Source organism: Hyperoodon ampullatus (genome assembly GCF_949752795.1).
Source record: "Hyperoodon ampullatus genome assembly, chromosome: 9".
In the NCBI taxonomy this organism is placed as follows: domain Eukaryota; kingdom Metazoa; phylum Chordata; class Mammalia; order Artiodactyla; family Ziphiidae; genus Hyperoodon; species Hyperoodon ampullatus.
This window is the reverse complement of record NC_136922.1, coordinates 105252383-105279357: the sequence shown is the minus strand read 5'-3', so window position 1 is coordinate 105279357 and position 26975 is coordinate 105252383. Positions and strand designations below refer to the sequence as shown.

General features: G+C 46.1%; 1 protein-coding gene across 5 annotated transcripts in view; it reads right to left on the bottom strand.

Annotated features, from left to right (window-relative positions):
- DPP6 (dipeptidyl peptidase like 6) overlaps window positions 1-26975 on the bottom strand; it is a gene marked incomplete at both ends in the record, with an annotated part of 1060012 nt that overhangs the window by 554451 nt on the left and 478586 nt on the right. For 2 of the 5 annotated variants that reach the window (XM_079711772.1, XM_079711774.1), the window contains one exon: window positions 7384-7440. The exons of the other annotated variants lie outside the window; for them this stretch is intronic. In XM_079711772.1, the coding sequence (XP_079567898.1) occupies window positions 7384-7440 (57 nt within the window). Of the gene's footprint in view, window positions 1-7383; window positions 7441-26975 lie in introns of those variants that run through there. 5 annotated transcript variants of the gene reach the window in all.

Here is a 26975-nt window from a genome sequence, read left to right as displayed (position 1 = left end):
TAATTTTCCATGAATGATTGGGACTAAACACCATACTTTTTCTTGCATCAACTCTGCCATAACTTTGTGCCAGAAATTTCAACCCTTAATAATTCAATTCAGTTTAACCACCAACAGCTATTGTTAATTTATTTTTATTTTTATTTTATTTGGAGTATAGTTGACTAACAAGGTTGTGTTAGTTTGGGGTGTATAGCAAAGTGATTCAGTTATACATATACATGTATCTATTCTTTTTCAAATTCTTTTCCCATTTAGGTTATTACGGAATAACGAACAGAGTTCCCTGTGCTATATAGTAGGTCTCCGTTGGTTACCTGTTTTAAATATACACACTGCTATTGTGAAAATTACCAACTTTATGCGTTTTTCGGTGATTGCATTTGTCTCAGTCATTTAGCGAGGTCAGGTGGAATACAGCACATGTGCAGGTTTGATAAAAAGAGTCGACTATATTGGTACTTTATAGGTATGAGAAGCGATTAAAGGGCCTATCGGGGGCACGACAGTGAAGAATTCTGAAAAGGAAATGGCAGATGGGGGAGGAGGACAGAGAAGAAGCTTCCTGGACTTAATCACTTTCTCTGGGCTAATTTTTAACATCTTTTCCGCCCGCTCATCCCCTCCTCTCTTTCATTTATTTCCCCACTTTGAGAAACACAGGGCACCAGGTCAGGAAGGACCTGGGAATGTCAGTCTCATGAAGAATTACAATAAATGGGAGTTAGGCTGAAATTCCACCCAGTCCCATGGTTATCTCCTCCCATGCTTGCTTTTAAGGCCACAAGGTTTCCAAACCCAAATTTGAAATAAAAACATTTTAGTACATTCCGGGTTTCCAAACAATGCCTGAAACAAGAATATACACCTTCCACTTGTCTGATATTTTTAAAGCAAGGACTTCAAACCACCCTTGATCTTTAAAAGCTTCTAGAGATTTGCTTCTTCCCCCCATTATATTCTTTTTTTTTTTTTTTTTTTTTTTGCGGTATGTGGGCCTCTCACTGTTGTGGCCTCTCCCGTTGCGGAGCACAGGCTCCGGACGCGCAGGCTCAACGGCCATGGCTCACGGGCCCAGCTGCTCCACAGCATGTGGGATCTTCCCGGACTGGGGCACGAACCCGTGTCCCCTGCATTGGCAGGCGGACTCTCAACCACTGCGCCACCAGGGAAGCCCCCCCCCCATTATATTCTTGTCCTCAATTTTCAGGACTCGATCATCAGACTCATTCTGTCTTCTCTTTCTCAATGAGAGAGGGTGAAAGATGTCTACTGCAAAACCAAAACCGAATCAGTGAAGGCCGAACACAGGCATGGCTCATTTGCCTAAAAGATAATGAAGCCACAATTCCCAACGAGCCGGAAACGTGGTGACTGTTCTTTCCTGTAAGAGGTTAGCGTCTTGGCATTTTTCACAGGCATGCTGGAGCTGAAGCTGTTTTGCTGAAGGTCAATGGAAAGCATTCTCCAACCCTCTAAGTCCCCCAGGTTTTCTCTGTGGAGCACTGGCAGGTCCTGGCGAAGCTTTCCGTGGCAACTCCAGGACGGAAGATGACGGGCAGGACCAGGTTCAGTGGAATGTCAGTACGACACAATGAAATGTGCTCCACGCACAGAGGACGCATTTTTTCAGAAAGAAAAGTCAGCTGCTTTCCATTTGTGTTGAATCTGAGCTCTGGATACGGCCCGTCTGGGATTGCTGGGGCTTTCGTTTAGTCCCTTAAGTGACCAGAACACTCCTAGAGCTCATCCATGAATCTGGTAAGGTCGCAGGCTACAAAACTAACGCACAGAGATCTGTTGCATTTCTGTACGCTGACAATGAAAGATCAGAAAAAGGAATTGAGGGAACACTCCCATTTACCATCGCATCAAAGAGAATAAAATACCTTAGGAATAAACCTACCTAAGGAGGCAAAAGACCTGTACCCCAAAAACTATAAGACACTGATGAAAGAAATCAAAGATGACACAAACAGATGGAGAGATGTACCACGTTCTCGGATTGGAAGAATCAATATTGTTAAGATAACTATACAACCCGTGGCAATCTACAGATTCGGTGCAATCCCTATCAAATTACCAATGGCATTTTTCACAGAACTAGAACAAAAAAAAACTTACATTTGTATGCAAACACAAAAGACCCCGAATAGCCAAAGCAATCTTGAGAAAGAAAAACACAGCTGGTGGAATCAGGCTCCCTGACTTCGGACTACACTACAAGCCGACAGTAATCCAAACAGTATGGTACTGGCAGGAAAACAGAAATATAGATCAATGGAACAGGATAGAAAGTCCAGAAGTAAACCTACGCACCTGTGGTCGATTAATCTATGACAAAGGAGGCCAGATTATACATTGGAGAAAAGACAGTCTCTTCAATAAGTGGTGCTGAAAAATCTGGACAGCTACATGTAAAAGAATGAAATTAGAACATTCTCTAACACCATTTACAAAAATAAACTCAAAGTGGATTAAAGACCTAAATGTAAGATCAGATACTATAAAACTCCTAGAGAGAAACATAGGCAAGAACACTCTTTGACATAAATTGCAGCAATATCTTTTAGAGCTTCTTTTAATATAGCATGTGACTTGCATCCTAGAATACTGGGGACTACCTGTAGACACCAGAGCACACAGATTATGGCTTCAGGCTAGTGTCTGCCTCACTGCTACATTCTTCTCTCTGGTGATGAGACTAAACATCCCTCCTCTGAGAAAAGCACCACACCAGCCCGCCTTTCCTCTCCTCAGAGACGCCACACTGCTTTTGCCTTGGTCCCTCAGCTCCAGGAGCCACCCTGGCAAACCCAGGCACTAAGCTTTTGTTCTGAACCTGCTCTTGCTAGGATACCCAGGGCTTCTGAGTTCTCCCCCCACATCCTTCACACATCAACCCATTTTGCAGCCAAAGTGCTTCTCTCTTTCTCCCTGCTCTGGAAGTTCACAAGCCCTAGAGGTATTTTGAGACAATCTTAAGAACCTGGCATCCCTATTCTTTGCCCAGTTCCTTCAAGTTCCCTTTTCATCCAGAGAGTCTTAGGTAAGTCAGTTCATGGGCAGAACAGAATTTGATGTACACTAGTACAATGACTGCAGCCACTGCCACTTTTTGAGTCATAAAAGGACCACCTCTCCTACGGAGAAGCTGATTTGTAAGTCATGCTGGCACTTCCTCTTACTGAATCTTGTTTCTCTGGTTCTTCTTCTCTTCCTCTTCCTCCTCCTCCCCTCCCCCTTTCCTCCTCCTCTTCGCCTTCCCCTTTTCCTGCTTTTGGTAAGAGTCCCTTACCAGAGTTACATAAAAAATTTAACTCTCATGACTGTCAAAGCCAGATCCTCTGTTTCCGTATCTAATTTTACTACCGAAAGAAGCAACAGGATCTCATGCAAAGAGCACCGGACAAGGAATGTCAGAAGTCATCACCTATGTACCCTTGGGGGAGGCCTACCCTCTTTCAGAAGTCTCGGCTCCATGCATCTTAATGTTCACTTTAGAGCTGTTTGCAAAATTCTCTTCACGTCAGAAAACTCTTCCGTAATGGCATTATCATTATGAAGTTAATTATCAGATTAATAACTATCAGATAAATAATTTAACATATCAATCAACACTAGGTCCTGAGGCCCATCATTTAATAGGAGAAGAGACACATTGGGGCTATATATTAGGACTTGTGCAGATCAGAGAAAACTGAGAAGCAACAAAAAATAATCGTTACATCTAGTAGGACTATCAGACCCACCGGTTTTCAGATTGAGGGAAGTTACAGAGGTGACTGAACTCAACATACAGCAAAAGATACAAGTTAGCCCACAGAACACAGAATATTTCTACATGAAAAGAGACGTTCCTGAAGACCTTTAAAGAAAAGGCATACTCTCATTTATTTGTGAGACTCCTGAGCGAAAGAGGGTAGAACAGATCACGTGATGCACTTTGCCAACTCTGTGATTTTGTGATGCATGAGGCCTGCCTCTGTGTGTGTGTGTGTGTGTATGTGTATACATATCCACATACATACAGATACAGAATCTGCCACTCATCCCTGCTCAATATTTGAGAAACAATGTGTCATGGCTGACTGGAAACATGGAGAATGAAGCCTTCTTTCTCCTCTGCCTCTTAACAGCAACACTGACGACCACTTTTCAATCTTAAGTCATTTGAAATGAGTACAGTATAGTTTAAAATACATTTGTGCTTTCACTTATTTTTAAGGGGCAAAAAATCCCTTAATTTTGCTCTCTAAGGAAGGATCTAGTTTGTTTGCAAGAATACACTAAATTTAAACCGAATTAGCCTCAGCTTTTTCTACTTCACCTCCGAGGTTGACCTCTGGGCACGTGGTGCAGCGAGGTGCCGGTCAGGGCAGATTCTGTTTTCACCGACAAGCCTCTGTAACATCTGATTGGCTTCAGAGCCAAAGGACGGATTTAATTCCTTCAGCTTAAAAAATAAATTGTTTCCAAACATCTCTGGGTTTTCATACTTCATTTAAAAATAATTTTTAGCATCTCCAAAGAGAAGAAAAATAGTCTTCTAGAAGTCTATTCTCCACTTTATTCCAACATGTTCATACAGTACCCTTAAAAAAAAAACAACTTTCCACATATTCATCTATTCTTAGTACATTTTTAGAAAACAAGTTGGAAAAACTCAGCAATCTCTAATTAATAGGTAAAATCAATTGGTTTTATGTCATTTTCCTAGATTTTTTTCAGTAATCTGCAGTAATCCTCGGCGTACAAAAGTTATTTCCAGCTGCCACCCACGTGCCTTGGCTCCCAACTACCAAGGCAGATAAGAAACTGTACTGTGCCTCTGTTAGCCTGCTAAGAACTAAGTGGTCGTCTACTGCAACAACCCAAAAAATTTTAAGATTGCTGGGAATACGTATCATGCTACATTAAATCCAAGTCCTTGGTAATGCTAAGGGTTTCAACCAAGAAATGAGGCTTGGTGATTTGAAGGCAGCCACGAAGTTGGTTAGTACAACCAAATGATCCCCAACCTAACAACCAAACCACACCACAAACCAGCATCTACCTCTTTCTCCTACAAAAAATTGGAGCACATTCCTCCCAGCCTGGGTAAGGGGCCATCCCCTTCATTAATAACAAGGAAAAAACTGATATGAAGAATTAAAAGACTCATTAAGAGCTTTGTAGTCTAAGCACATAAACAGTTTAAATATCTTTTGAAAACTGACAATGGAAGAAGAAAGTCTTCATGAACTAAATACTTCATTTCCCTCTTTGTGTTTAGAGCAGTTAAAATTTTAGCCAATGTCCCTCTAAAGGTATATTTATGTTCGATGTGAGATCTCTGCCCTCCATCCCATTTTGCTTCTCCTCCTCTAGCCCTGCTGTTGACCTTCTCTTTATTGGACTGTGGGCTGCTCTGTGCATTCCTCAGGGTCAAGGTGATGTCACTCTGAGAAGAGAGGAAAGGGCCCTCCCAAGAGCCTGGGAGGGGACTGCTTCTTCTGGACGTCCTCCCTGCTACCCGAATCCACAGCCACCTCTGGTTTTCAGGTTATGCCAGCTGAAGTCTTCCATGATTCCAGCACGTTCAAGTATAAGGGATTTCCCATGATCAAAAAGTATAAAATCAAACAAGAGCTTATACCTCCTCCAAAACCCACACCCTAATTAACTATTTCCAGTATTCTGGCATGTGAGGGTATCAGGCAACATCAGAGCAAAACTGAACAGAAGCCATGGACCTTCTTTTACATAACATAGCCTGGGCTTCTGAGTGCCCGCCCTTGGGTTTAGACCTATGAACAGCAAAGTCTTCTCTCCATAATTATTGTCCCATGGTCCGAGATGCTACCTAAGTCCTTGCTGGAGCCTGTAAGCCCAGGGCATATTTATTTTATAGCTAGTGAGGAGGAGATCTGTAACAAAAGGAAGCCCAGTCAGTCACAGGATGTTAATTCAGGGTGGACCTATTTCTTTACTGAACAAATATCCTGGAAGAGAAGGGCCTGGCATGCCTCTTGTGAACCTCTGTGTTCATGCTACACTGAGCATTAACCCTCACACGAGCTCGCCCACTGTATACAAGAATTCCTAGATTTCCATATTTACAAAATCTCCTTCGCGGAAGAAATCAAACTGTACTTAAGTTCTTTAGACGATGAGGATGATGATGAGGATGATGCAACTAATAAGATGGTCTCACTTTTAATGAAAAATGGGATTTGAGGAAATGACCACAAGTATGCAGCTTGCACTACATACAGATCCAAAGTTGTCTTCATAAGGTCTCTGAATAGTTGATGACGGGCTGGTCGCAGTGTCCCCAGAGAGGCTCTTTGCTTTCCTGAACTTTAGAGGGATCCCCTTTCTTTGCCCCAATCCTAGCAAGTGAAAGCTAACAACACCCCTAAAATAAATAGGGAAAATCAGCTCATGCTGTTGATTTACCAAGCCTGAGCGAGCTGCTTTGATAATCTACTGGTGTCTCCCAGGATCTATTTTAACGATCTGCCAGAGGAGGACTAAGCAGTGATTAAAAGATAAGAACCTTCAAGATCTTTTGAGAAGGGAATTACAATACAACAGATTGCTGGTTCCCCTTTACTTCCTGAGCCTCTGCAGATGCTGGGTCTCTTCAGGGCAGGGTGAGCCGTGGGGGTCCGCTGCTCTATGGGGACACCAGTGCAGTCCGGAACACCTGTGTCAGCCCTTTAAGACCTGCTACTTCTCAGCTGGGGGCCCCTCTTGATCCTAACTGTGCCTCCTCTGGCTTTTCTAGCTGGGAGAGTCTGAATTCTCTAAATGCCAGGATGCACAGCAGAGATTTGTTAGTACCTTCAGAGATACTGGGAAAAACGCAGGAAAAAGAGACACAGGTATCCAGAAAAAGTCCTTTAAACAGAGCTCATATGTCTTCTTTTGACTTGTGTTAGAACCAAAGCAAAGTCCTGCTGGAGAGTCAGAATAAGCTGAATTATTTGGGGGGAGGGGCGTCGGCACTAGCCACTTCCTCCATCACCCCCTCCCCACCCCCAGATTACAAAGTATTATAGTTGGAAACCTTCACAACTGACATGCTAAATTTGGCAACTCTGAGAGTGGCCTTTGTCCTCAGGTCCCTATACATCAAGTTTACCTCTCCAGATGTTCCCTGGGCACATGCATTATGGATGGACCAGGGATCGCTCAAAAATAAGAGTGGGGGAGAGGACAAAGGCAGACCCCAGCGCACACGCTCGGCACTTTATCTCAGGGGCCGCCGGCTCCGTGGCTCAGGGGGCTACAGTGGTGCAAATACAAAATCATTCAAGAGGCACAACCCCCCTCCCCCGACTCCCTCACACGCACACGCACACCGAGACGCGGGCACCCTCCGGAAAGCAGCATTACCTGCTCCTGCTGTTGCATGGATTTCCCTGAAGCATTTGGCTCCTTGGCTGTAGTCATGATTTCCTGTTCAGGGTGCACACAGGCACAGGGGCAGGTGCGATCTGCCGGGGAGTTTGGGGCCACCGGAGTCCACTGGGCGGGAGGACCGGGATTTAGTCCATGCTTCCCAAATCGCACGGCTACTGGGGCAGGGTGGGGGAGGACCAGTGGGCAGAGCAGCCTAGTTTTCTTTTTAAATGCAAAGAGCAGAGAGCGGCTCCGAAAGGGGAGATGCTGCGGCTTAGCGGGGCTTCTCCAGTTAGCAACAGCCTCTGCAATCGCCACAGAAACAACGACAACTGCTTAGCAACCGGCAAGTGGCGGCGCGGTGCAGGAAGGGGACCCGAGTGATGCGCGCCGCTCCCACCCGCCTGCCGTGGCGCACGGCGCATGCTCGGGCCGTGGCCGCGGGGAGGGGAGGGGGCTGGGCAGGGGGCCCCGGCGGGAAGGGGGCCCCGGCGGGGGGAGGGACCCCGGCGCGGCGCGGCCACAGGCCCGGGAGCCTGTCGCCAACCTGCCCAGGTGGCCGGACCTGCGCCGCCGCCGCGGTAGAGCTGCCGGCAGGTCCCACCGGGGCGGGGCCACGAAGGGGCCACACGCGAGGTGCCTTGTTTTTCCCTCTGCCAAGCGCAGGGCCTTTGGGGAGGAAGGTGGCCTGTGGGCACCAGAGAATGGCTTCTTTTCTGTTTGCTCGGTGGGTTTTTTTTTTTTTTTCTCCTGGATCGCTAGCTATGGAAATCTTGGCCTTTATTTTCCTTAAAATTCAGAAAACTTATTATGTTCCATCTTTTAACTCAAAGAATCCTCTGTTTCTCTGTGAAAATCAACCAGGACCTCGAGGGTGTCTGTTGCTTAAAAGAAGCAAAGAAAGAAAGAAGCCCATGGGGTGACCTTACAGGAGCGCAAGGGCTCCCCGCCGAGTCCTGAGCTCAAGGAGAAAGCAGGGGCAGAGACGGCCGTCCTGCTCTCCGGCCTGATGTCCTTGAGCTTGGTGCTGACCCTGGGCGGACCGAGCCGCTGGTGGAGGAGAGACGCGCTGGGGGACTCTGGGCCTGATGAGCTAATAGCTTGCAGGTGGGGATACCTGGGCCTTCCAGAAACTCCAGCCAGCTCCATGCCCAGGGGTCTTCTGCTGCCCCTGTGTGTGAGGTGCCCTCTGTTAGTACTTGTCTATCTCCTCCCTGCCTTGAGCCTCTGCCTCCACCACAGGGCTTCTGGCCACAGACACTCACCGGCCTGGGGGAGCGTAGCCCTCACCCGGCCCTGACAAGCGCTCTCAGCGAGGAAGTCCTTCCCGAGCCGCTCGTCTGTCTGGCCTCCGCCCCTGCGAAGCCAGTGCAGTTCCCTGTAGAGGGAAGGCGAGGTAGGTCTGTATCCAGTTGAAAGGTGTTTCACAGAAGACGTCCCTTTGTCCTGCTCGTTCCCTGGCCCCCTGACCCCGGTCATTTGACAAGAACAGACACCCGCCGGCAAAGATCCAGGGCACTGTGTCCTTCCCCAGAGGTGACAGTTGAGTCCAGATAGTGCAGAGTTGCCTGCCCCTTCCACGACGGCCTGGGCACAGATACCCAAAGGTCAGGATGGGCAGCTGGAGCTTGCCTGGTTTGGCCGAGCGTACGAACAGGAAAACCCCGTGTAAGAGCCTTGTCCCACAGTCAGGCTTTGCTTTGTGTTGTGTTTGCCTCTGATTTAGACGTCCCTGCAGGACGGGGGAGTTTCCGGCATGGGAACAGCAGTGGCGTGGATCCCTGTGTTTGTGGCCTGCTCCCAGGGTGTCTGGAGCATAGGTTATCACCAGTGTGGGCTGGAGGGAGTGTGCCAGGCCACACAAACCCTCAGGGGAGTCGCTGCCCAATTATGGGTTTCCAAGGAGGGAAAGCTGGGGTCACTGCGGTGTGAGGTCCCCAAGCAAACCTGACATCGAGGCCCCAGCAGCAAAGACTCAGAAAGGAGAACTGGGCAGTGAGGTGAGCAGCCACCCTCCCCCCTCGCACACCTGGACCACAGCAGCCCCGGGGGGGACCTCGGTGATGGGTGAGACCAGCAGCCCTTGCGGCAAAATGGTTCATTGCTGAGCATCTCAGAACTGGTCTGTCCTCCAGAGAGTTTCCTCTTAAATCAAAACCCCCGGCATGGGTCAAATCTTAAACCACCATCTCATAACATCTCCAAAAGCATCCACTGCTACCTTGTGGGGGCCATGAGCGCCACCCAGGACTGATATCCAAGGACAGGGACACCAACGGGGGGCAGGGAGAAGCAAAAGGAGCCAGGACCTGCTTCCTCTTCACGGTTTCCAGAACCCTGGGTCTCACCCACTAGGTGGTACCCCAGGGTGCTCAGCTGTGTCTGGTGGGGACTGACATGAAACCCTTTGGGAACTTCTGTTTTATTTCTCAATAACGACCTTAAATGTTATTTTACATCTAAAATGAATATGGATGTAATGCAAAGTTCACGCACATTTGTAAGATTATACCTTATACTTCAACGAAGTCTCCCGCTGGCATCAGATCATCAGATCACTTGGGCACTTGCCCTACCAGCCCCTCCCCCACCCCACCCCCACCCCTCCTTCCGCTACTCTCTCTTCAAGAGCCACTGGGTGGTACAGCTCGCAAACGGCTGGTGGATGGACAGGCCAGGTGGTGCCACCCGGAACCTTTCCATGGGCTCTTCTGGCACCAGGTGTCCAGAGGCCAACTTTTCTGCCTGCTTGACTTTGACCGCTTTTCAAAGAGAAAGGGCAGGACTTCCTAATAAGCCAGACAGCACAGATGAACTTGAAGGACCTTCTGCTGAGTGACGTGTGCCACTAACAGAAGGGCAAATACTGCATGATTCCACTTATACAGAGGAATCTAAAATCGTCAGACGTATAGAAACAGAGAATAGAATGGTTCTGCCAGGGGCTGGGGGGTGAGGGAGGCAGGGAGTGGCTATTCAGCGTGGATAAACTTTCCATCCTGCCAGATGACAAAGTTCTAGAGCTGCCGTCAACATTACAACTCTAGTGAACAATGCTGCACTGTACACTTAAAAATCTGTTACCTGAAATAAGTCACAGAAAAACAAATACCGTATCATTTCAGTCAAGTGTGGAGGATAGCAAACAATCAAAAATAAATCAACAAACCAAACAAAAACAAATACATAGATGCTGAGATGGAAGCTAAATTTCTGGTGGTGAGCACACTACAGTGGACACAGAAGTCGAAATACGTTGTACACGTAAAACATATCGTGTTATAAACCCATGTTACCTCAATAAAAAATAAATCTATTGGTATTAACAGATACACACTACTATATATAAAATAGATAACGGGGGCTTCCCTGGTGGCGCAGTGGTTGGGAGTCCGCCTGCCGATGCAGGGGACACGGGTTCGTGCCCCGGTCCGGGAGGATCCCACATGCCGCGGAGCGGCTGGGCCCGTGAGCCATGGCCGCTGAACCTGCGCGTCCGGAGCCTGTGCTCCACAACGGGAGAGGCCACAGCGGTGAGAGGCCCGCGTACCGCAAAAAAAAAAAAAAAAAGATAACCGACAAGGACCTACTGTATAACACAGGGATCTATACTCAATCTTTTGTAATAACCTATAAGGGAAAAGAATCTGAAAAAAAAAATATATATATATGTATGTATAATTGAATCACTGCTGTACACTTGAAACTAACACATTGTAAGTCAACTATACTCCCACTAAAACAACAACAACAACAAAAATAAATCTAAAAACAATCTGTTAAGAGGGTAGATCCTTAAGAGAGAGAAATGGCTGCCTTTTTTCCATGTTCTAAAATTAATCAGTATCCCCCTAGAAGAAAAACACCCCAAGTTTATCCTTTCAGCTGAAGTGTGTCCTGCACCCTTCTCTCCCAGCCTCAGTGCACATTCAGTTGATAGCATCCATCCTTAGCAAAGGGAGAAAGTCAACGCTTAGCTACTTCATAATAATGACAGTAACAGTGGCTGCCTGGTACTGCCCTGTGCTATGCACCCAAGCCCAGCATCTCTGTGAGGGAAGCCCTGCGATTCCCCCATCTGACAAAAGAAAATTGACATTCAGAGAATTTATGAAACCCATGGTTACCCAACAAGTAAGTGCCCGACCTAAACCTGGGCGTGCAGGCCAGAGGCCACCATACCACACTGCCTTGAAATGCGTGCAGAGTAGAATATTGAAACTACTGAGCTAGTCTGTGCCAGGAAGGACACTGAGCATTTGATACCTATTATCTTAATTGATCCTTAAAAATCTCTCAGATATCCATGTCATTAGTTCGCTAGGGCCGCCACAACAAAGTACCACTAGAAGTCCAAGGTCAAAGTGTTGGCTTCTCTCTTTGGTCTGCAGATGGTGGTCCCTCTGTGTGTGTGTCTGTCCTGATCTTCTCTTCTCTTCTCAAGGACACCAGTCCTATGGGATTAGGGGCCACCCAGGGGTCTCATTTTACCTTAATCACCTTTTCAAAGATCCTGTCTCCAAATACAGTCACGTTCTGAGGTCCTGGGGGTTAGGACTTCAAGTTATAATGGTGTCGGGGGGACACAATTCATCCCCTAACACCTATTGTTACCCCATTTCACTGATGAGGAAACTGAGGCTTGAAACAATTAAGCAGCTCTTCCAGAGTCACACAGTCAGTAGTAAATGGCAGAGTTACTCAAAACAAGAGTAAGGCTCCCAAACATTCCAGCATCTTCAAAGCGGCAGGCAGCTAAAGGGGTCTCACTAAGGCCTCACTCCTGGCGAGTCCCTCGTGTGGCTCTAGGGAGGATCTGGAGAGCAGTATGGACCTAGCCCTTCCCAGGTGAGTGCTCCCTGCACCAAGGGGGCAGAGAGAAGCCAGCGTAAGTGGGGCATCTTCATTCTGCAGCTGAGCACCTTCCTGGAGCCCCGAGCAGGGGCTACCCTGACGCCTGCTTCTCAGCCCCCACCCCGCTCTTCACTGCACTTGCTGGACACAGGCAGCTGAACCTGGCAGAGCATGGCAGTCTGCCTGCCAAGGAGGCTGCCACCAAATGCTCACCCTGCCATGTACACACCTCCCATTCCCATTGGCCCCATTGCCCGGTGCTACAAGAAACCTCTCAGAGCCTGCAGTCCGCCTCCCTGCGTGGACCCAAAGTACAGCAGTCCTGAGCACGTGTACCTGGATGGAGGCTTGTTCACATGTGTCCAAGATGGGCGGCTGGCACAGGCTCGGCTAGTTAGGTTTGTTTGTGGATGTGCAAGCCTGGGTCCCGCTGCAGCTCCAGGCCATTTCTCACTCCTCTGATTTCCGTTCACCTTGCCCAGAGTAGCCAATCAGCTAAAACAGCTTTGCTTCACGACTCGCTCCATCAGCAGGTCTTTATCAAGCACCTGCTATGTGCAGACAGCAAAACTGCCAAGAGACAGACACGCTGGCTGCCTCGTTGCTGTAAGGTAGGGATGAAAACGTCCTTAGAGTAGGACCCCTGAAGATTTTGAATTTTTTTTAGCATTAACCATCTGCAAGAGAAGCCACTTCTAACTTACAGTTCCCTGAAAATAAAAGCGAATATGGGCAGAAAGGTAAGATTCCCTGGAGAATTCAGCCAGGATCTGAAGAAGCAAGTTTAGAAAAAAGCTTATATAGATACATACTGAAAATTACCAAGGGGGAGGAAAAGTGGATAAGTTTCCTGAAGACTGGGTTTCTCTAGAGAAACAGAACCAATAGGATATGTGTGTGTGTGTGTGTGTGTGTGTGTGTGTGTGTGTGTGTGTGTGTGTGTGTGTGTGTGTGTAGCGAGAGAGAGATTGAGTATTTTAAGAAATTTAAGGAATTGGCTCATTTGATTGCAGGGGCTTGCAAATATGAAAGCTGCAGGGTAGGACCATGTAGGCCAGAAGGCTGGAAACCCAGGTAAAAGGCCATCTGGAGGCAGAATTCCCTCTTCCTCCAAGGAGGTTGGTCTTTTTTTTCTTAAAGCCTTCAACTGATTGGACAAAGCCCACCCATATTGTGGAGGGTAATCTGTTTTACTCAGGAGTCTACTGATTTAAATGGTAATCACATTAAAAAACCCCAATCCTCCACAGCAACATCTAGTTTGACCAAAAGCTGGGTACCATGGCCTAGCCACACTGACACATAAACTCAACTATGACAGACTATGAGTAGAAGTGACTGGTAAAGCATCTGTCAGGGGGAATATTCTTAATTTACTATCCTTCTCCTCCTCCTTTTTCCCATCTCTCTACCTGGGATGCTTGCTGCAATCTTGAATCATGAAACCAAGACCATTCACAGGAGAAAATAGAATAGCCATCAGATTCTTGGGCTGTTTACCTCCAAATTGCATATACAGGAGAGAGAAAGAAACTTCTCTCTTACATAAACCACGATTACTTAGGTTTTCTGTCATGCACAACCAAGCTGAGCTCAAATGAATACAGTACAAATTCCTCTTCTGTCTTCCCTTCGCATTACTCCTAACAGTTTTGCTAAGAGTATCCCCCTAAAATTATAGCCAGTTAAATTAGGAAGAAACAGGAGCTGATCTGTCTTAATAGACCTGCTAAATTTATGTTGTTTTCTAGATGTAGCAAATGAGTGAGTTCCCAAATCAGGATCCAACTATGGCCCCTGGGCCAAATCCGACCCACATCTTATTTTTTAAAATAAAGTTTTATTGGAATACAGCTGAGCCCATTCACTTACACATTATCTAACGAGACCTTCTGCACTACAGTGGCAGAGTTGAACTTGTGACCAAGACCAGGTGGCCTGTAAAGTGTAATATATTTACTATCTGGTCCTTTGCAGACCCCAGGTCTGGAGTGACTCTGTTCCATGTCAATTACAGTTATGTTGGCTCACTCAGAATCACAAAATCAATAGAAAAAAGAATCTTGTATCAAAGTAGACCATTCCTCCCACCTCCGAAAGGGAAGGCCATAGATAAAAAGTCCTAACGCTTTTTCCCATCAGCCTAGAAGACATACATTGCGGGAAGACAAGTGTTTCCACTAATTATGAAACAGTTCACCTCCCACTGTTGTCAGGGTGTCTCCTTTTCTGGAGGGAGACTGGGGCTTGACCCAGGAGCCTCCACACACCCTCCCCTGTGTGCATCCTCACAGCATCCTCTCCAAATGCCACCCCAGTTCCATCGAATGGGGGGTCAGTGTCCTGGAAGCGGGAATCACCCATGGATTTGGGAGTCCTGAAAGCATTCAAATGGTGTGCATAATTCATACCTCCATTACTTAGAGTAAGTGCTCAAAATTATTTGTTTGGATAAATGCATAATATCGTGTATTCAAAGGAATTCAATGACAAGCCCCATTTGAATGATTTTCATCTTTTCCTAAAAGATGCTTCCCTGGTTGATCATGAACCTTTATCAGGTAAAGTAATACTAGTCACTCTTCCTGAAGTTGAGGCCATGGGAGGTTTGGCCTGAGCCAATGTGTCCAGCTGCCCGAGAAGCCAACGGCCCCGTGTTTACTGAGATACTACTATGTGCTAGGTGCTTTGTATAAAAGTCAGGAAATCTGCTCTCAAGGACTCTCAGCCTAATAGGAGAGAGGAACTTGGAACAAATAAAAGCCTTTGGGTCCTGCCTTAGGAAGTACAAGGAGAAAGACGTGATGGTGGTGGTAGGGAGGGGGTTTGGAGGCAACCTGGGTGCCCATCCTCGTGGAGGGCTACGTAGAATGCTCTGGACACACACCATGCAGTGCACAGTGATGAGCAGGAAGGTAATATGTGCACAGAGCAGCATGGATGGGTTATAAACACGGTGCTCAGGGCAAAAACTAAGAAACATAAATACATATTCACACACGTATGCATATACATACACATGTAAATATATATTTACATAAATATGTGTATACAAAACACATAAGCATATACACATAAACTCAAACCTTTTAACAAATAAAAATACATTCGTACAAAATACGTGTTTTGCAAAAATACATACAGAGTAAAAGCTACCCACCAGACGTGGTATAATGTTTGCTGATGGTGGGAGGGAAAAGGGAATAAATTACAAGCTGAATAAGGAAAAAAAGAGGGTAGGAGGGAGGAAGAGAGGTGGGGAGGGAGCACAGGACCACGGAAAGGAGGGAAGGAGGAAGACGGGTGGGCTTCGCTTGGACCACTGATGATAACGGGATGTCAACTTCACCTCCATAAACCTCAGCTTCCTCACCTGTAACTAGGCTGGAGAAAAGTCCAAATAAAATGTATCGAGAGCCCTCGGTAGCCCTGCATGATCACTTGTACCATCTTACTTAACTCTCCCAATAATCCTAGGAAATAACTGTCTAATTCTTAATTTACAGGTAAGAAAATGGGGGCTTCGAGAGAGGATCATTTGCCCAAGGTCACACAGGTAGTTGTTTGATTGACGGGCCTGGTGTGAATCTACATTTAAGTCCAACTCTCTGCCCTCTGTGTCGATGGACCACACGCTCTAAATTGCATATTCCCTAAATACTTTCCAGCTGGAAAATGCTATTCTGTGAGTCCAGGTAGATATTCCAAGGTTGATAATCACATTTCTGAAAATTGCCATTATGCAAAAGACTTTGAAACCACCCCACATTTATGTTCACACCCGGCTATTAGACTGCAGCCTCAACTTAACGGTCGGGGGACCAGATGCAGTACAAACTCTGCAGCATTTTGAAAACCTCATTTAAAAATGTGTGTGTTTCAGGATTCCCTGGTGGCACAGTGGTTGAGAGTCTGCCTGTCGATGCAGGGGACGCGTGTTCGTGCCCCGGTCCAGGAAGATCCCACATGCCACGGAGCGGCTGGGCCCGTGAGCCGTGGCCGCTGAGCCTGTGCTCCATGACGGGAGAGGCCACAACAGTGAGAGGCCCACGTACCGCAAAAAAAAAAAAAAAAAAAAAAAAAATGTGTATGTTTCATCATGAAGTAGCTTAATTCCATTCCGGTTGCTTTGCCTTTCACATCTCCCCCTGACCCACCTTGCACCTTGAAACCCGACCAGAGAGCAAGAGCACCCTAGCACCCAGGCAGGTCGGCCACCTGAGCTGGCAGGTCATAGCTGGGCACTGCCTGCTTCTCCTTGAGTGTCCCATACCACCAGGATGACCTGGGCAACAGCAGCTCAACAGATGCCTTGTTGACGGCCCCAGTTGGTCTTTCTGGGGCTGTTCACGAGGCCAGCTGTGAACAAGCTCTCCTGTTATTTGGGTAACACCAGATGTGGTGGGGGACTCAGATATTCCTGCTGTCACGTTGTCATCAATGGTGTCTCAGGACAGATGTCCTCAAAGGAGCCTCTGGGTCATCCTCCTGGCCTGCGTTTCACATCCTCTCTGGTTTCCCAGGACCTCTGCTCACCCCCTGCCATCTGGCCCAGGTGTGGCTGTGTAGCAATAGGATCCAGGTCAGGAAGAGCTTTCATACCCACATAGGAGAATATGTCTTATATAACACGTCCCTCCAAGCCTCCAAGTTGTCCTGCTTCGTTTTCAACATCAAAGAAAGAAAGAAGCAGATTCCTGCAGATAATTCCCAGAGAAGCATCCGTCAGTGAAATCCCTACTGTCCAACTTTGCAAAACACATCCGACTTGGCTTTGGAGTTGAGTGTAAATGACGGTGTACCTGACACCCAAACGGGCCACTTCAAATTGGAGATGCATATAAAAAATGGCAATCTAAGACACTTGGTATTTTCTCTTGGAAGGTAATATCAAAGCGTGGGCATGAAAAAGGAGGGTCAAAGAAAACATGTCTTCCACCAAAGGAGGAGCACTAGTTCCACCCCAACCCCCCCATCTGATGAGCTCCTATACATCCTTCAAAGCCCAGTTCAAATGCCACCTCCTACCTCCTCCTAGACTTCATCCCTTGCCTCTTGCTCTCCCATCACACTTTTCATGTCCCACACTTGTGTGAAGTCTTGTTACATCACAGCTCCACCGTCCACTTCCCCTCCTGGCTTCCTAGCCCCATCGTGGGTTTCTCCAGGGCAAGGCCAAGGTAAAATGAAGGGCTGCATATCAGTTAAAGGAATGAGCTTTAACGTCAGAATAATTTCTTATTTGCAAATCCCAGGTCTGTTCGCTTGCTGTCTGTGTACAAGCCACTGAGTCCAGGTTTCAGCTGTTAAATGCACACAACAGTGGGCAGCTTATAGAGTACGGTCAGAACTAAATTAGGTCAACTCTGTAAACCAGTGGACACAGAGGAGGGGCTAAATCAGCAGCTCTTCTCATTGCTGGACTGAGGTCACCTTAAGGACATTTCTTCTTTGTATCCTCTGTGCTTAGCACACAGGAAACAACAGAAAAATGGGTGTGTTAGGGAGAGAACTTTGGGAACACTTGAGTGTCACCTCCACTGAAATTCAGAGGACAAGAGTGTTTCTTCACATGAGCACCAGGAGAGGTCAGAACCAGATCATTCATTTTAGGCAACTCGTTATCAGCACAGACATTCAGACAGAATCACAACACAGAGTTCCTGTTTGAGCCTCATGGGGTGGTATGGATACAGTTCACAGATCACTGAGAGATGGAAACGTGGATGTAGACCCCCCTGGGAGGATGCAACCGCATGCACAGGAGGAAATGTCAGGTGGAATGGCTGCCAAGGTGATGAGGTTGGGAGAAGAGGCTTCCCGAGAACTTGGGGCTCCATCCTGCCCTACCCCTGTTTCAGCATCCAGCCAGGGCACTTGTCCTCCCCACACCCCCCGACGAGAGCCACATGTCATTGAAACGAAGGGCTCCCCGGCTTAAAACACAGGATCCGCCGAGTCCCTCACTACAGGTGACCACTTTTCAAGGAGAAAGAATGAAAAGGGAAGAACAATGGCCACCAAAGAGAAAAAAATGTCTTACATTTTAGAAATCAACAATGAAATACATGAGGAAGACATATTTCCTCAATTCATCAGACAAGCTTAAAAGGTTCTATGTGCCTTATTATGTCTTTTTTAAGAGTCTCTTTTGCTGAAAATTAGAACTAAGCAAAAGTCCTTAAGAATTAGAGCCCAGCCTATTGAATAAGAATAAGAATATCTGCCATTGAGTACTGACTGGGAGTCAGACTCTCCGCCAGCCCCCAAGAAACAGAAAAGATAACTACTTGTTGGGCAACACAGAAACAACTTCACAAAGACAACTGCCCTCCTAAGAAAATGAAAAACAAGATTTATATTGTGAAATGTATTCTGTCACTTATTGTGTCAACCAGCAATGAAAGAGAGGAAGTAGAATAAAATGGAAAATATAAGCGGATATGGCTCTTAGTAAGGGTATTATTTTGTGAAACTTTTGTGAAACGGGGTCACCTGTGAAATATTAGAAAGCCACTGTTCTAAGATCTATAAGAGAATCTGTGCCTGTCCATGGGCCCACGATTCCCTTTTTTTTTTTTTTTTCTTTTTTTTTTTTGTGGGAGGGGATAGACAGGGAAAGGACACAAATGAATCTTATGTTTTATCTTTCCTTTTGGAAATATTATATGTCTTGATCTGAGTGGTGGTTACATAGTTTTGTCCATATATAAAGAATCATTACGTAATATATTTAAGATTAGAGTACTTTATGTACTCTGCTGTTATCATTTTAACAGAATTTTTTTTAAATTAGTTTCTGCTTTATAACAAAGTGAATCAGTCATACATATACCTCTGTTCCCATATCCCTTCCCTCATGCATCTCCCTCCCTCCCACGCTCCCCATCCCACCCCTCCAGGCAGTCACAAAGCACCCAGCTGATCTCCCTGTGCTCTGCGGCTGCTTCCCACTATCTATCTACCTTACGTTTGGTAGTGTATATATGTCCATGCCTCTCTTTCGCTTTGTCACAGCTTACCCTTCCCCCTCCCCATATCCTCAAGTCCGTTCTCAAGTAGGTCTGTGTCTTTATTTCTGTCTTAGCCCTATGTTCTTCATGACATTTTTTTTTCTTAAATTCCATATATATGTGTCAGCATACAGTATTTGTCTTTCTCTTTCTGACTTACTTCACTCTGTATGACAGACTCTAGGTCCATCAACCTCATTACAAATAGCTCAATTTCATTTCTTTTTATGGCTGAGTAATATTCCATTGTATATATGTGCCACATCTTCTTTACCCATTCATCCGATGATGGACACTTAGGTTGTTTCCATCTCCGGGCTATTGTAAATAGGGCTGCTATGAACATTTTGGTACATGTCTCTTTTTGAATTATGGTTTTCTCAGGGTATATGCCCAGTAGTGGGATTGCTGGGTCATATGGTAGTTCTATTTGTAGTTTTTTAAGGAACCTCCATACCGTTCTCCATAGTGGCTGTACCAATTCACATTCCCACCAGCAGTGCAAGACTGTTCCCTTTTTTCCACACCCTCTCCAGCATTTATTGTTTCTAGATTTTTTGATGATGGCCATTCTGACTGGTGTGAGATGATATCTCATGGTAGTTTTGATTTGCATTTCTCTAATGAGTAAAGATGTTGAGCATCCTTTCATGTGTTTGTTGGCAGTCTGTATATCTTCTGTGGAGAAATGTCTATTTAGGTCTTCTGCCCATTTTTGGATTGGGTTGTTTGTTTTTTTGTTATTGAGCTGCATGAGCTGCTTATAAATTTTGGAGATTAATCCTTTGTCAGTTGCTTCATTTGCAAATATTTTCTCCCATTCTGAGGGTTGTCTTTTGGTCTTGTTTATGGTTTCCTTTGCTGTGCAAAAGCTTTTAAGTTTCATTAGGTCCCATGTGTTTATTTTTGTCTTTATTTCCATTTCTCTAGGAGGTGGGTCAAAAAGGATCTTGCTGTGATTTATGTCATAGAGTGTTCTGCCTATGTTTTCCTCTAAGAGTTTGATAGTGTCTGGCCTTACATTTAGGTCTTTTATCCATTTTGAGCTTATTTTTGTGTATGGTGTTAGGGAGTGATCTAATCTCATACTTTTACATGTCCCTATCCAGTTTTCCCAGCACCACTTATTGAAGAGACTGTCCTTTCTCCACTGTACATTCCTGCCTCCTTTATCAAAGATAAGGTGACCGTATGTCCGTGGGTTTATCTCTGGGCTTTCTATCCTGTTCCATTGATCTATCTTTCTGTTTTTGTGCCAGTACCATACTGTCTTGATTACCGTAGCTTTGTAGTATAGTCTGAAGTCAGGGAGCCTGATTCCTCCAGCTCCATTTTTCGTTCTCAAGATTGCTTTGGCTATTCGGGGTCTTTTGTGTTTCCATACAAATTGTGAAATTTTTTGTTCTAGTTCTGTGAAAAATGCCAGTGGTAGTTTGATAGGGATTGCACTGAATCTGTAGATTGCTTTGGGTAGTAGAGTCATTTTCACAATGTTGATTCTTCCAATCCAAGAACATGGTACATCTCTCCATCTATTTGTATCATCTTTAATTTCTTTCATCAGTGTCTTATAATTTTCTGCATACAGGTCTTTTGTCTCCTTAGGTAGGTTTATTCCTAGATATTTTATTCTTTTTGTTGCAATGGTAAATGGGAGTGTTTCCTTGATTTCACTTTCAGATTTTTCATCCTTAGTATATAGGAATGCCACAGATTTCTGTGCATTAATTTTGTATCCTGCAACTTTACCAAATTCATTGATTAGCTCTAGTAGTTTTCTGGTAGCATCTTTAGGATTCTCTATGTATAGTATCATGTCATCTGCAAACAGTGACAGCTTTACTTCTTCTTTTCCGATTTGGATTCCTTTTATTTCCTTTTCTTCTCTGATTGCTGTGGCTAAAACTTCCAAAACTATGTTGAATAAGAGTGGTGAGAGTGGGCAACCTTGTCTTGTTCCTGATCTCAGTGGAAATGGTTTCAGTTTTTCACCATTGAGGATGATGCTGGCTGTGGGTTTGTCATATATGGCCTTTATTATGTTGAGGAAAGTTCCCTCTATGCCTACTTTCTGCAGGGTTTTTATCATAAATGGGTGTTGAATTTTGTCGAAAGCTTTCTCTGCATCTATTGAGATGATCATATGGTTTTTCTCCTTCAATTTGTTAATATGGTGTATCACGTTGATTGATTTGCGTATATTGAAGAATCCTTGCATTCCTGGAATAAACCCCACTTGATCATGGTGTATGATCCTTTTAATGTGCTGTTGGATTCTGTTTGCTAGTATTTTGTTGAGGATTTTTGCACCACGATTCCCTTTTATTCCAAGTCTTTCTCTCCCTTTCTGAGAATGCTCTGACCCTGTAGCTTCTCCAGGAAGCCTTCAGAAACTGACACCAGAGCCAGATCCTTAAGCAGCCTCAGGCTCCAACACAAGTAATTTCCCCTTTTCAACATGTCCATCTACAAAACATGCCACTATCCCAAAAGGGTCTGCATGTGATGGAGAAAAAGCACACCTAAATCAATAAATTATGTCTCTTACAAAGATGCGCAGATGAATACTGAATAGAAAGATCGCCCTTGTGATGAACATATTACACCAGGAAATTAGCTGAGTTTGAGCCACACCTCATACAGGATGCAAGATTGAAACCTACAGGATTGATGATTTCTCAAAGCCCATCCCGAGTAGAATGACAGGCAGGAAAGCGTACAGTGGATGTGGTAAAATTCACAGGGACCAGAAAGGCTCCAGTTTTAAAGGATTTTCCTCATTGAGACTTCAAAAGCACAATCATGTTTTTATCCTTTGTGGTTGCTATCATTCATAAACTTATTGATAACAGATACAGTTGACAGAGACATTAAGACACCCCATATCTCTACATTAACCAAGTATTGAGATCCTGTCAGTGGATCAAGTTAATAGACCTACCCCACCAGAAGCACTAACGTGAAGACACTCGGGAAAATCATTGCTAGATTCAGGGCTACCTTCTTCCCTGACTCTTTTCAGCAGCTTTCAGAAACCCCCCCTCATCCTTCAGATGAACTATGGTCTTCTGATGGGTATAGATTTTGGCTATACCTCTAAAAAGGAATGGAGTCAAATATTACTCACTGATACTGGAGTATAAGGAAGGAATACGTTTTCCTTCTCTTGAGGGTTTATGTTCTAATAGAAAATACCTACATGTCCATCACTAGGTTCATTCTGGATGGAAATCCCCCTCTGAGTATCCCTCTTAGGACGAGACAAGAATACCATGTCATGGGTGATAGGACCAGGGTCTGTGGCCTGACCCAAGGACAGCCAATCTATAGCCATATAACCCATGTGAAGAGTCAGGCCAATCGGATTCTCCTTTTCAGGAACTTGAATTCATGCAAACTCAGAAGCCTTCTTTTCAAGCCCAAGTTGCTTTCCAATTTAGCATTTGGTGGTAGTGATGAGCAAGTGAAAGGTCCCCGTACAGACTGACGCCTAAGGATGCCCAAGGCTAGTCCTACCCCAATGACCCTCTTGTCCTGGGGGTCAGATGGAATTCACACAGGTTTTTTAGGGAAGGGGTGACTGCAAACTAGTTCAGGTTCCCAAAGCCCAACATTAGTTTTCAACTTGCTGAGAGTTTTGATTCCATTCAAAATAAGAGATTAGTATTGGATAACCCTGATTGGTCACTTTTTTTGTCTCTCTCATTTAATTCCCAGACATTTATTGAGCATCTACTATATACCAGGGCCTACTGGGACACTGGGGAAACACAGATACAGAAAAAGCACAACCTCGGCTTTGAAGGACACTCAGTCTAGTGGGAAGGCAGACAAACAAACCATATCACAAGATGAATGTGAAGGCAAGTGTGTACAGAGGTGGAGCAATGGACCTGTGGTCCTCAAAGGTTTCTGTAGGATGTCCCACTGGAATGATAGGGGGCCAGGTGGACTAGTGGAGAAGCGACAGAGCAGTGGGACCCATGTACAAATAAAGGGTGGCAATGCACAAGAAGGTCCTTTGAGGGGCTGTAGGGAATCTAGGGTGCTGGGGTGCAGTGTGGGTGAGGCAGCATGGACTGGGCAAGGCTCAGATTATGATGACCCCCTTCATTAAAGGGACAAGCTCCACCCTGCAGACAACTGGAAAAAAAATGTGGGCACTAAAATGTCATGAGCACATTTGCCATTTAGAAATGTCTCTTTTCAGCATGTGGGAAATGAACTAGGACAGAGATAGCAGTTTAGGAAGTTTCTGGAGCCGTCCAAGCAAGAAAAAAGAAGTGCCTGAAGTAAAACGGTGGGGATGGATAAAAAAGAAAATTTAAACTTGCATATCAGGGTCGACTTGAAAGAACACGTTGGCCATTTAAGAGTTGATCCATTTTCTTTGGACACATTTAGCTGCAGCAACACAAATAATTCTCTGGAAGGCCCAAAGCAAGGTACTGCCAACGTTAGAAACATTTGTCACTTATTTTCACCTTTTGTTTGTACCACGTGGAACTTACTAATAAGCAATTCTGTAATGATGGGGATAAATTGTAATGATCACACCTCATTTATTTTTCAATGTCCTCCCCACCTGGTCATTCTACCAAGGGTTATATTTTCTCCAACCATGGCATTTCAACCCGAGGATTCCTTGGTTCCTTATTTTGATTAATCTGGTCAGTATGGCTCAAGGAACAAGAGCAGCTCCGGATTCAGGACACTTAGATCCAGTGCCTGCTAGGGGATGGGACATCTGCGTCCCCCAAAATTCATGTGTTAAAACCTAAGTCCAATGTGCTAGCATTTGGAGGTGGCACTTTTGGGAGGTGATTAGGTCATGAGGGTGGAGTGGGGTTAGTGCCCTTCTATAAGACACCTTGGGGGCCCCTTCCACCACCTGAGAACACACTGAGAAACTGCCATCTACGAACCGGGAAGCTGGCCCCCACAAGACATGGACTATGCCACAGCCTTGATCTTGGACTTCCAGCTTCCAGAACTGTGAGAAAAATATTTCTGTTGTTTATTTGCTACCCAGCCCATGGTATTTTTGTTATAACAGCCCGAATGGACTAAAGACCCTGCACACTGCACACATGCAGGGTCCCAATTCACACTGTGTTCTATGGACTCTGGGCTGGGGTTGCTGGGCAAACGTAAACACCTACAAGCTCAATGTCAATGATGATCTCTGAAGTCATGTAAGAACATGGTGCTTCCTGGCGACCATGCAGGGTCTGCCACCTGCACAGGCGGTGTGAGTCTGGGCAGGTCACTGCCACCTTCCAGTTTTGTCCACCCCAGCCTGGGCCCTGCAGAGGCAGCGGCCTGCCAGCCCTGCTCACTGCCATTCTTGTGCTCCCACACCTAGTACTTAGCATACAGTAGGTGCTCCCTAAATGTCGGTGGCCCTTGAGGCAATGAGAGGATTGAACCAGCTCGAGGGGGCGCAGTGACTGTCACTGTGAATTAGGTACCGTCAGTGCCCTGCAAGCCGCTGGTCCAAAGATGGAAGTCAGAAGGGAAGGACTCTTTGTCACTGGCCTGGTGACCGTCAGCCTGCATTTGCAATGCATCCCACACGGAGAGCTTCATCCTACACCCAGGAGTTGGGAGCCAGCGTCTGGATGATTTATGAAGCCTATGAAATATTCTTCTGCCTTGGTTGATGACAGCGTTTTATTTTTCACCCAGATATTCTATTGTAAGCCATCCTTCCATCACTTCTCTGTCACCAGGCTCTGCTTTCTCTCGTGGTATATTTTTCTCCTTCTTTCATCAGCTTCTGCCCTAAAATGACTTTTTCTGCCATTCTACAAGCTTCCTTCTTCAAATAGGTTTGCACTCCTGACACATTTTCTTCATTGAATTTTACAAGTACAGAGAGAGAGAGAGAGACAAGAGCCTGTCGGTCTCAGAGCAGCAGAGCCTGGGAACACTACACTAATTTAAAAAATCAGTCTTTCCTGATTGGCCCATGATTTTCATGTTCTGCGTATAACTTTTCCTGTCATTTCACTCTATGTGGAACCAGATTTAAGTAGTCATTAGAATGCCAACTCCAAAACGGCAAAAATTTGAAAGCTGCTTTATTCACTAACACAGGCGCTTCAAACAGTAGGTGCTCGATAAATAACTGTTGAAACATTCACTGTTACGGAGGCTTTTTTTTCCTGCCACTTGCAGGGAGCAAAACGTGGAGGCATTCATCATCCAGATGAAATTGCTTTAGACAAAGCATGGCTCCCATGGAGAGAACTTATGATATGCCTTTATCTACGACGTCATCATCATTCAAACCGGCCTTAAAAAGTGGGTAAGCTGTAAATCGTCTCCCCTCTCAAGAAGAATGGTTGTTGAAGGCGGCAGGTGCACAGGGAGGTGGCAGAGTCCTGGTCTAAGGTGCCTCAGCGAGTCCGCAGCAGAGCGCGGGCCACCCCAGCGCCTCCACTCTGAGTCCTCTGGGCGTGGCTTCGGTCCCTACAACGGAAACGGGTGGCTGGTGCATCTGGGGGAGGGGTGATGCAGAGTCACTGCTTCACGCTGCCAGGTAGGCATGGCGGCACCCCGACCCCAAGACCAGTTCACCGGTCCTGCCTTCCCAGGTCTTGTCCTCTGCTTGTCCGCCACTGCTGTTCACACTCCTTCCTCACCTCTGGGCAGGAGGTTCACACAGCACAGCTCGCTTGCTGGGTTGCCTCGAGTGAGGACAACGGAGGAAAATCACACCCCTTGATAAGTCTCGGAGAAGCAAAGTCCCGAAGTCAGAGGAAAATTCTCCTGGCTCCAGAGATCACGAGCTCAAGAGTAGCGGGGCTGGGGCGGGGGGTGGGGAGGGCAGTGTGGCCAGGAGGAGGACCAGATCTTCTCGGATGCACAGTGGCCAGGGCATCCAGGGGAGACCCGTCATGCTCCTCTGGGTGGCAGGGGCTTTGCCGCATTTTTACCAGATTCATTTTCTGTAGAAGAAGATCTCTGCTATGGTGGTGGCCAAATCCTCTATAACCATCCAGACATCTTCAGGATGGATCCCGCCTGTCACCTTTAATAGCCTCAGTCATTCGGGGACAAAAAGAGCAGGAACATCTCTGGACAACCTTCCTTACAAAAGGCAGGGCTCGACCCACCTCCCCTGCTCACAGCGGATCTCGCTTCTCCTGCTCTGCCAGATGCTGCTGTTTAATTAAGGAAGGTGGCAAGTGACAAGAGCCCCTTCTGCTGGCCCTTCGGGGAGTCTGGTTCCAGAAGTGTGGCTGGGCCACCGGTCTGAGTCAGCCACGCAGATGGACCCGCTGGGAAGCAGACAATACGCCTGGTCCCTCTGCTATCCCCGGCTCCTGTTTACCCCTCAGCTCCCTGTTTATCATTTTCTCTTCTCTTGGGGACAGAATTCTTGGAAAATAGATGACAATGGCAGAGAATAGGTGGCCATGAGATTTGTCCAGATGCATTACAACATGGCATTTACCTAAACCAGTGACATAAACTATTAACTTGGGAGGCTTTTTGCACTAAGTAGGATTTGTCCAAACCTAAGACAACCAACCCAGCCATCAGGAATGAACAATGAGACTGTGGCCTTGGGGAGGCCAGGGAGCGTCAGGAGAGGAGAGCTGCTTCCCCGACACTGTAGCTGGACGGTCCCCAAGGCCACAGTGAAGCTCCACCAGGAAGGCACAGACGGCCTGGGGAGAGGGACAGCGCCATGTGAGGGCTGAGCTTGAA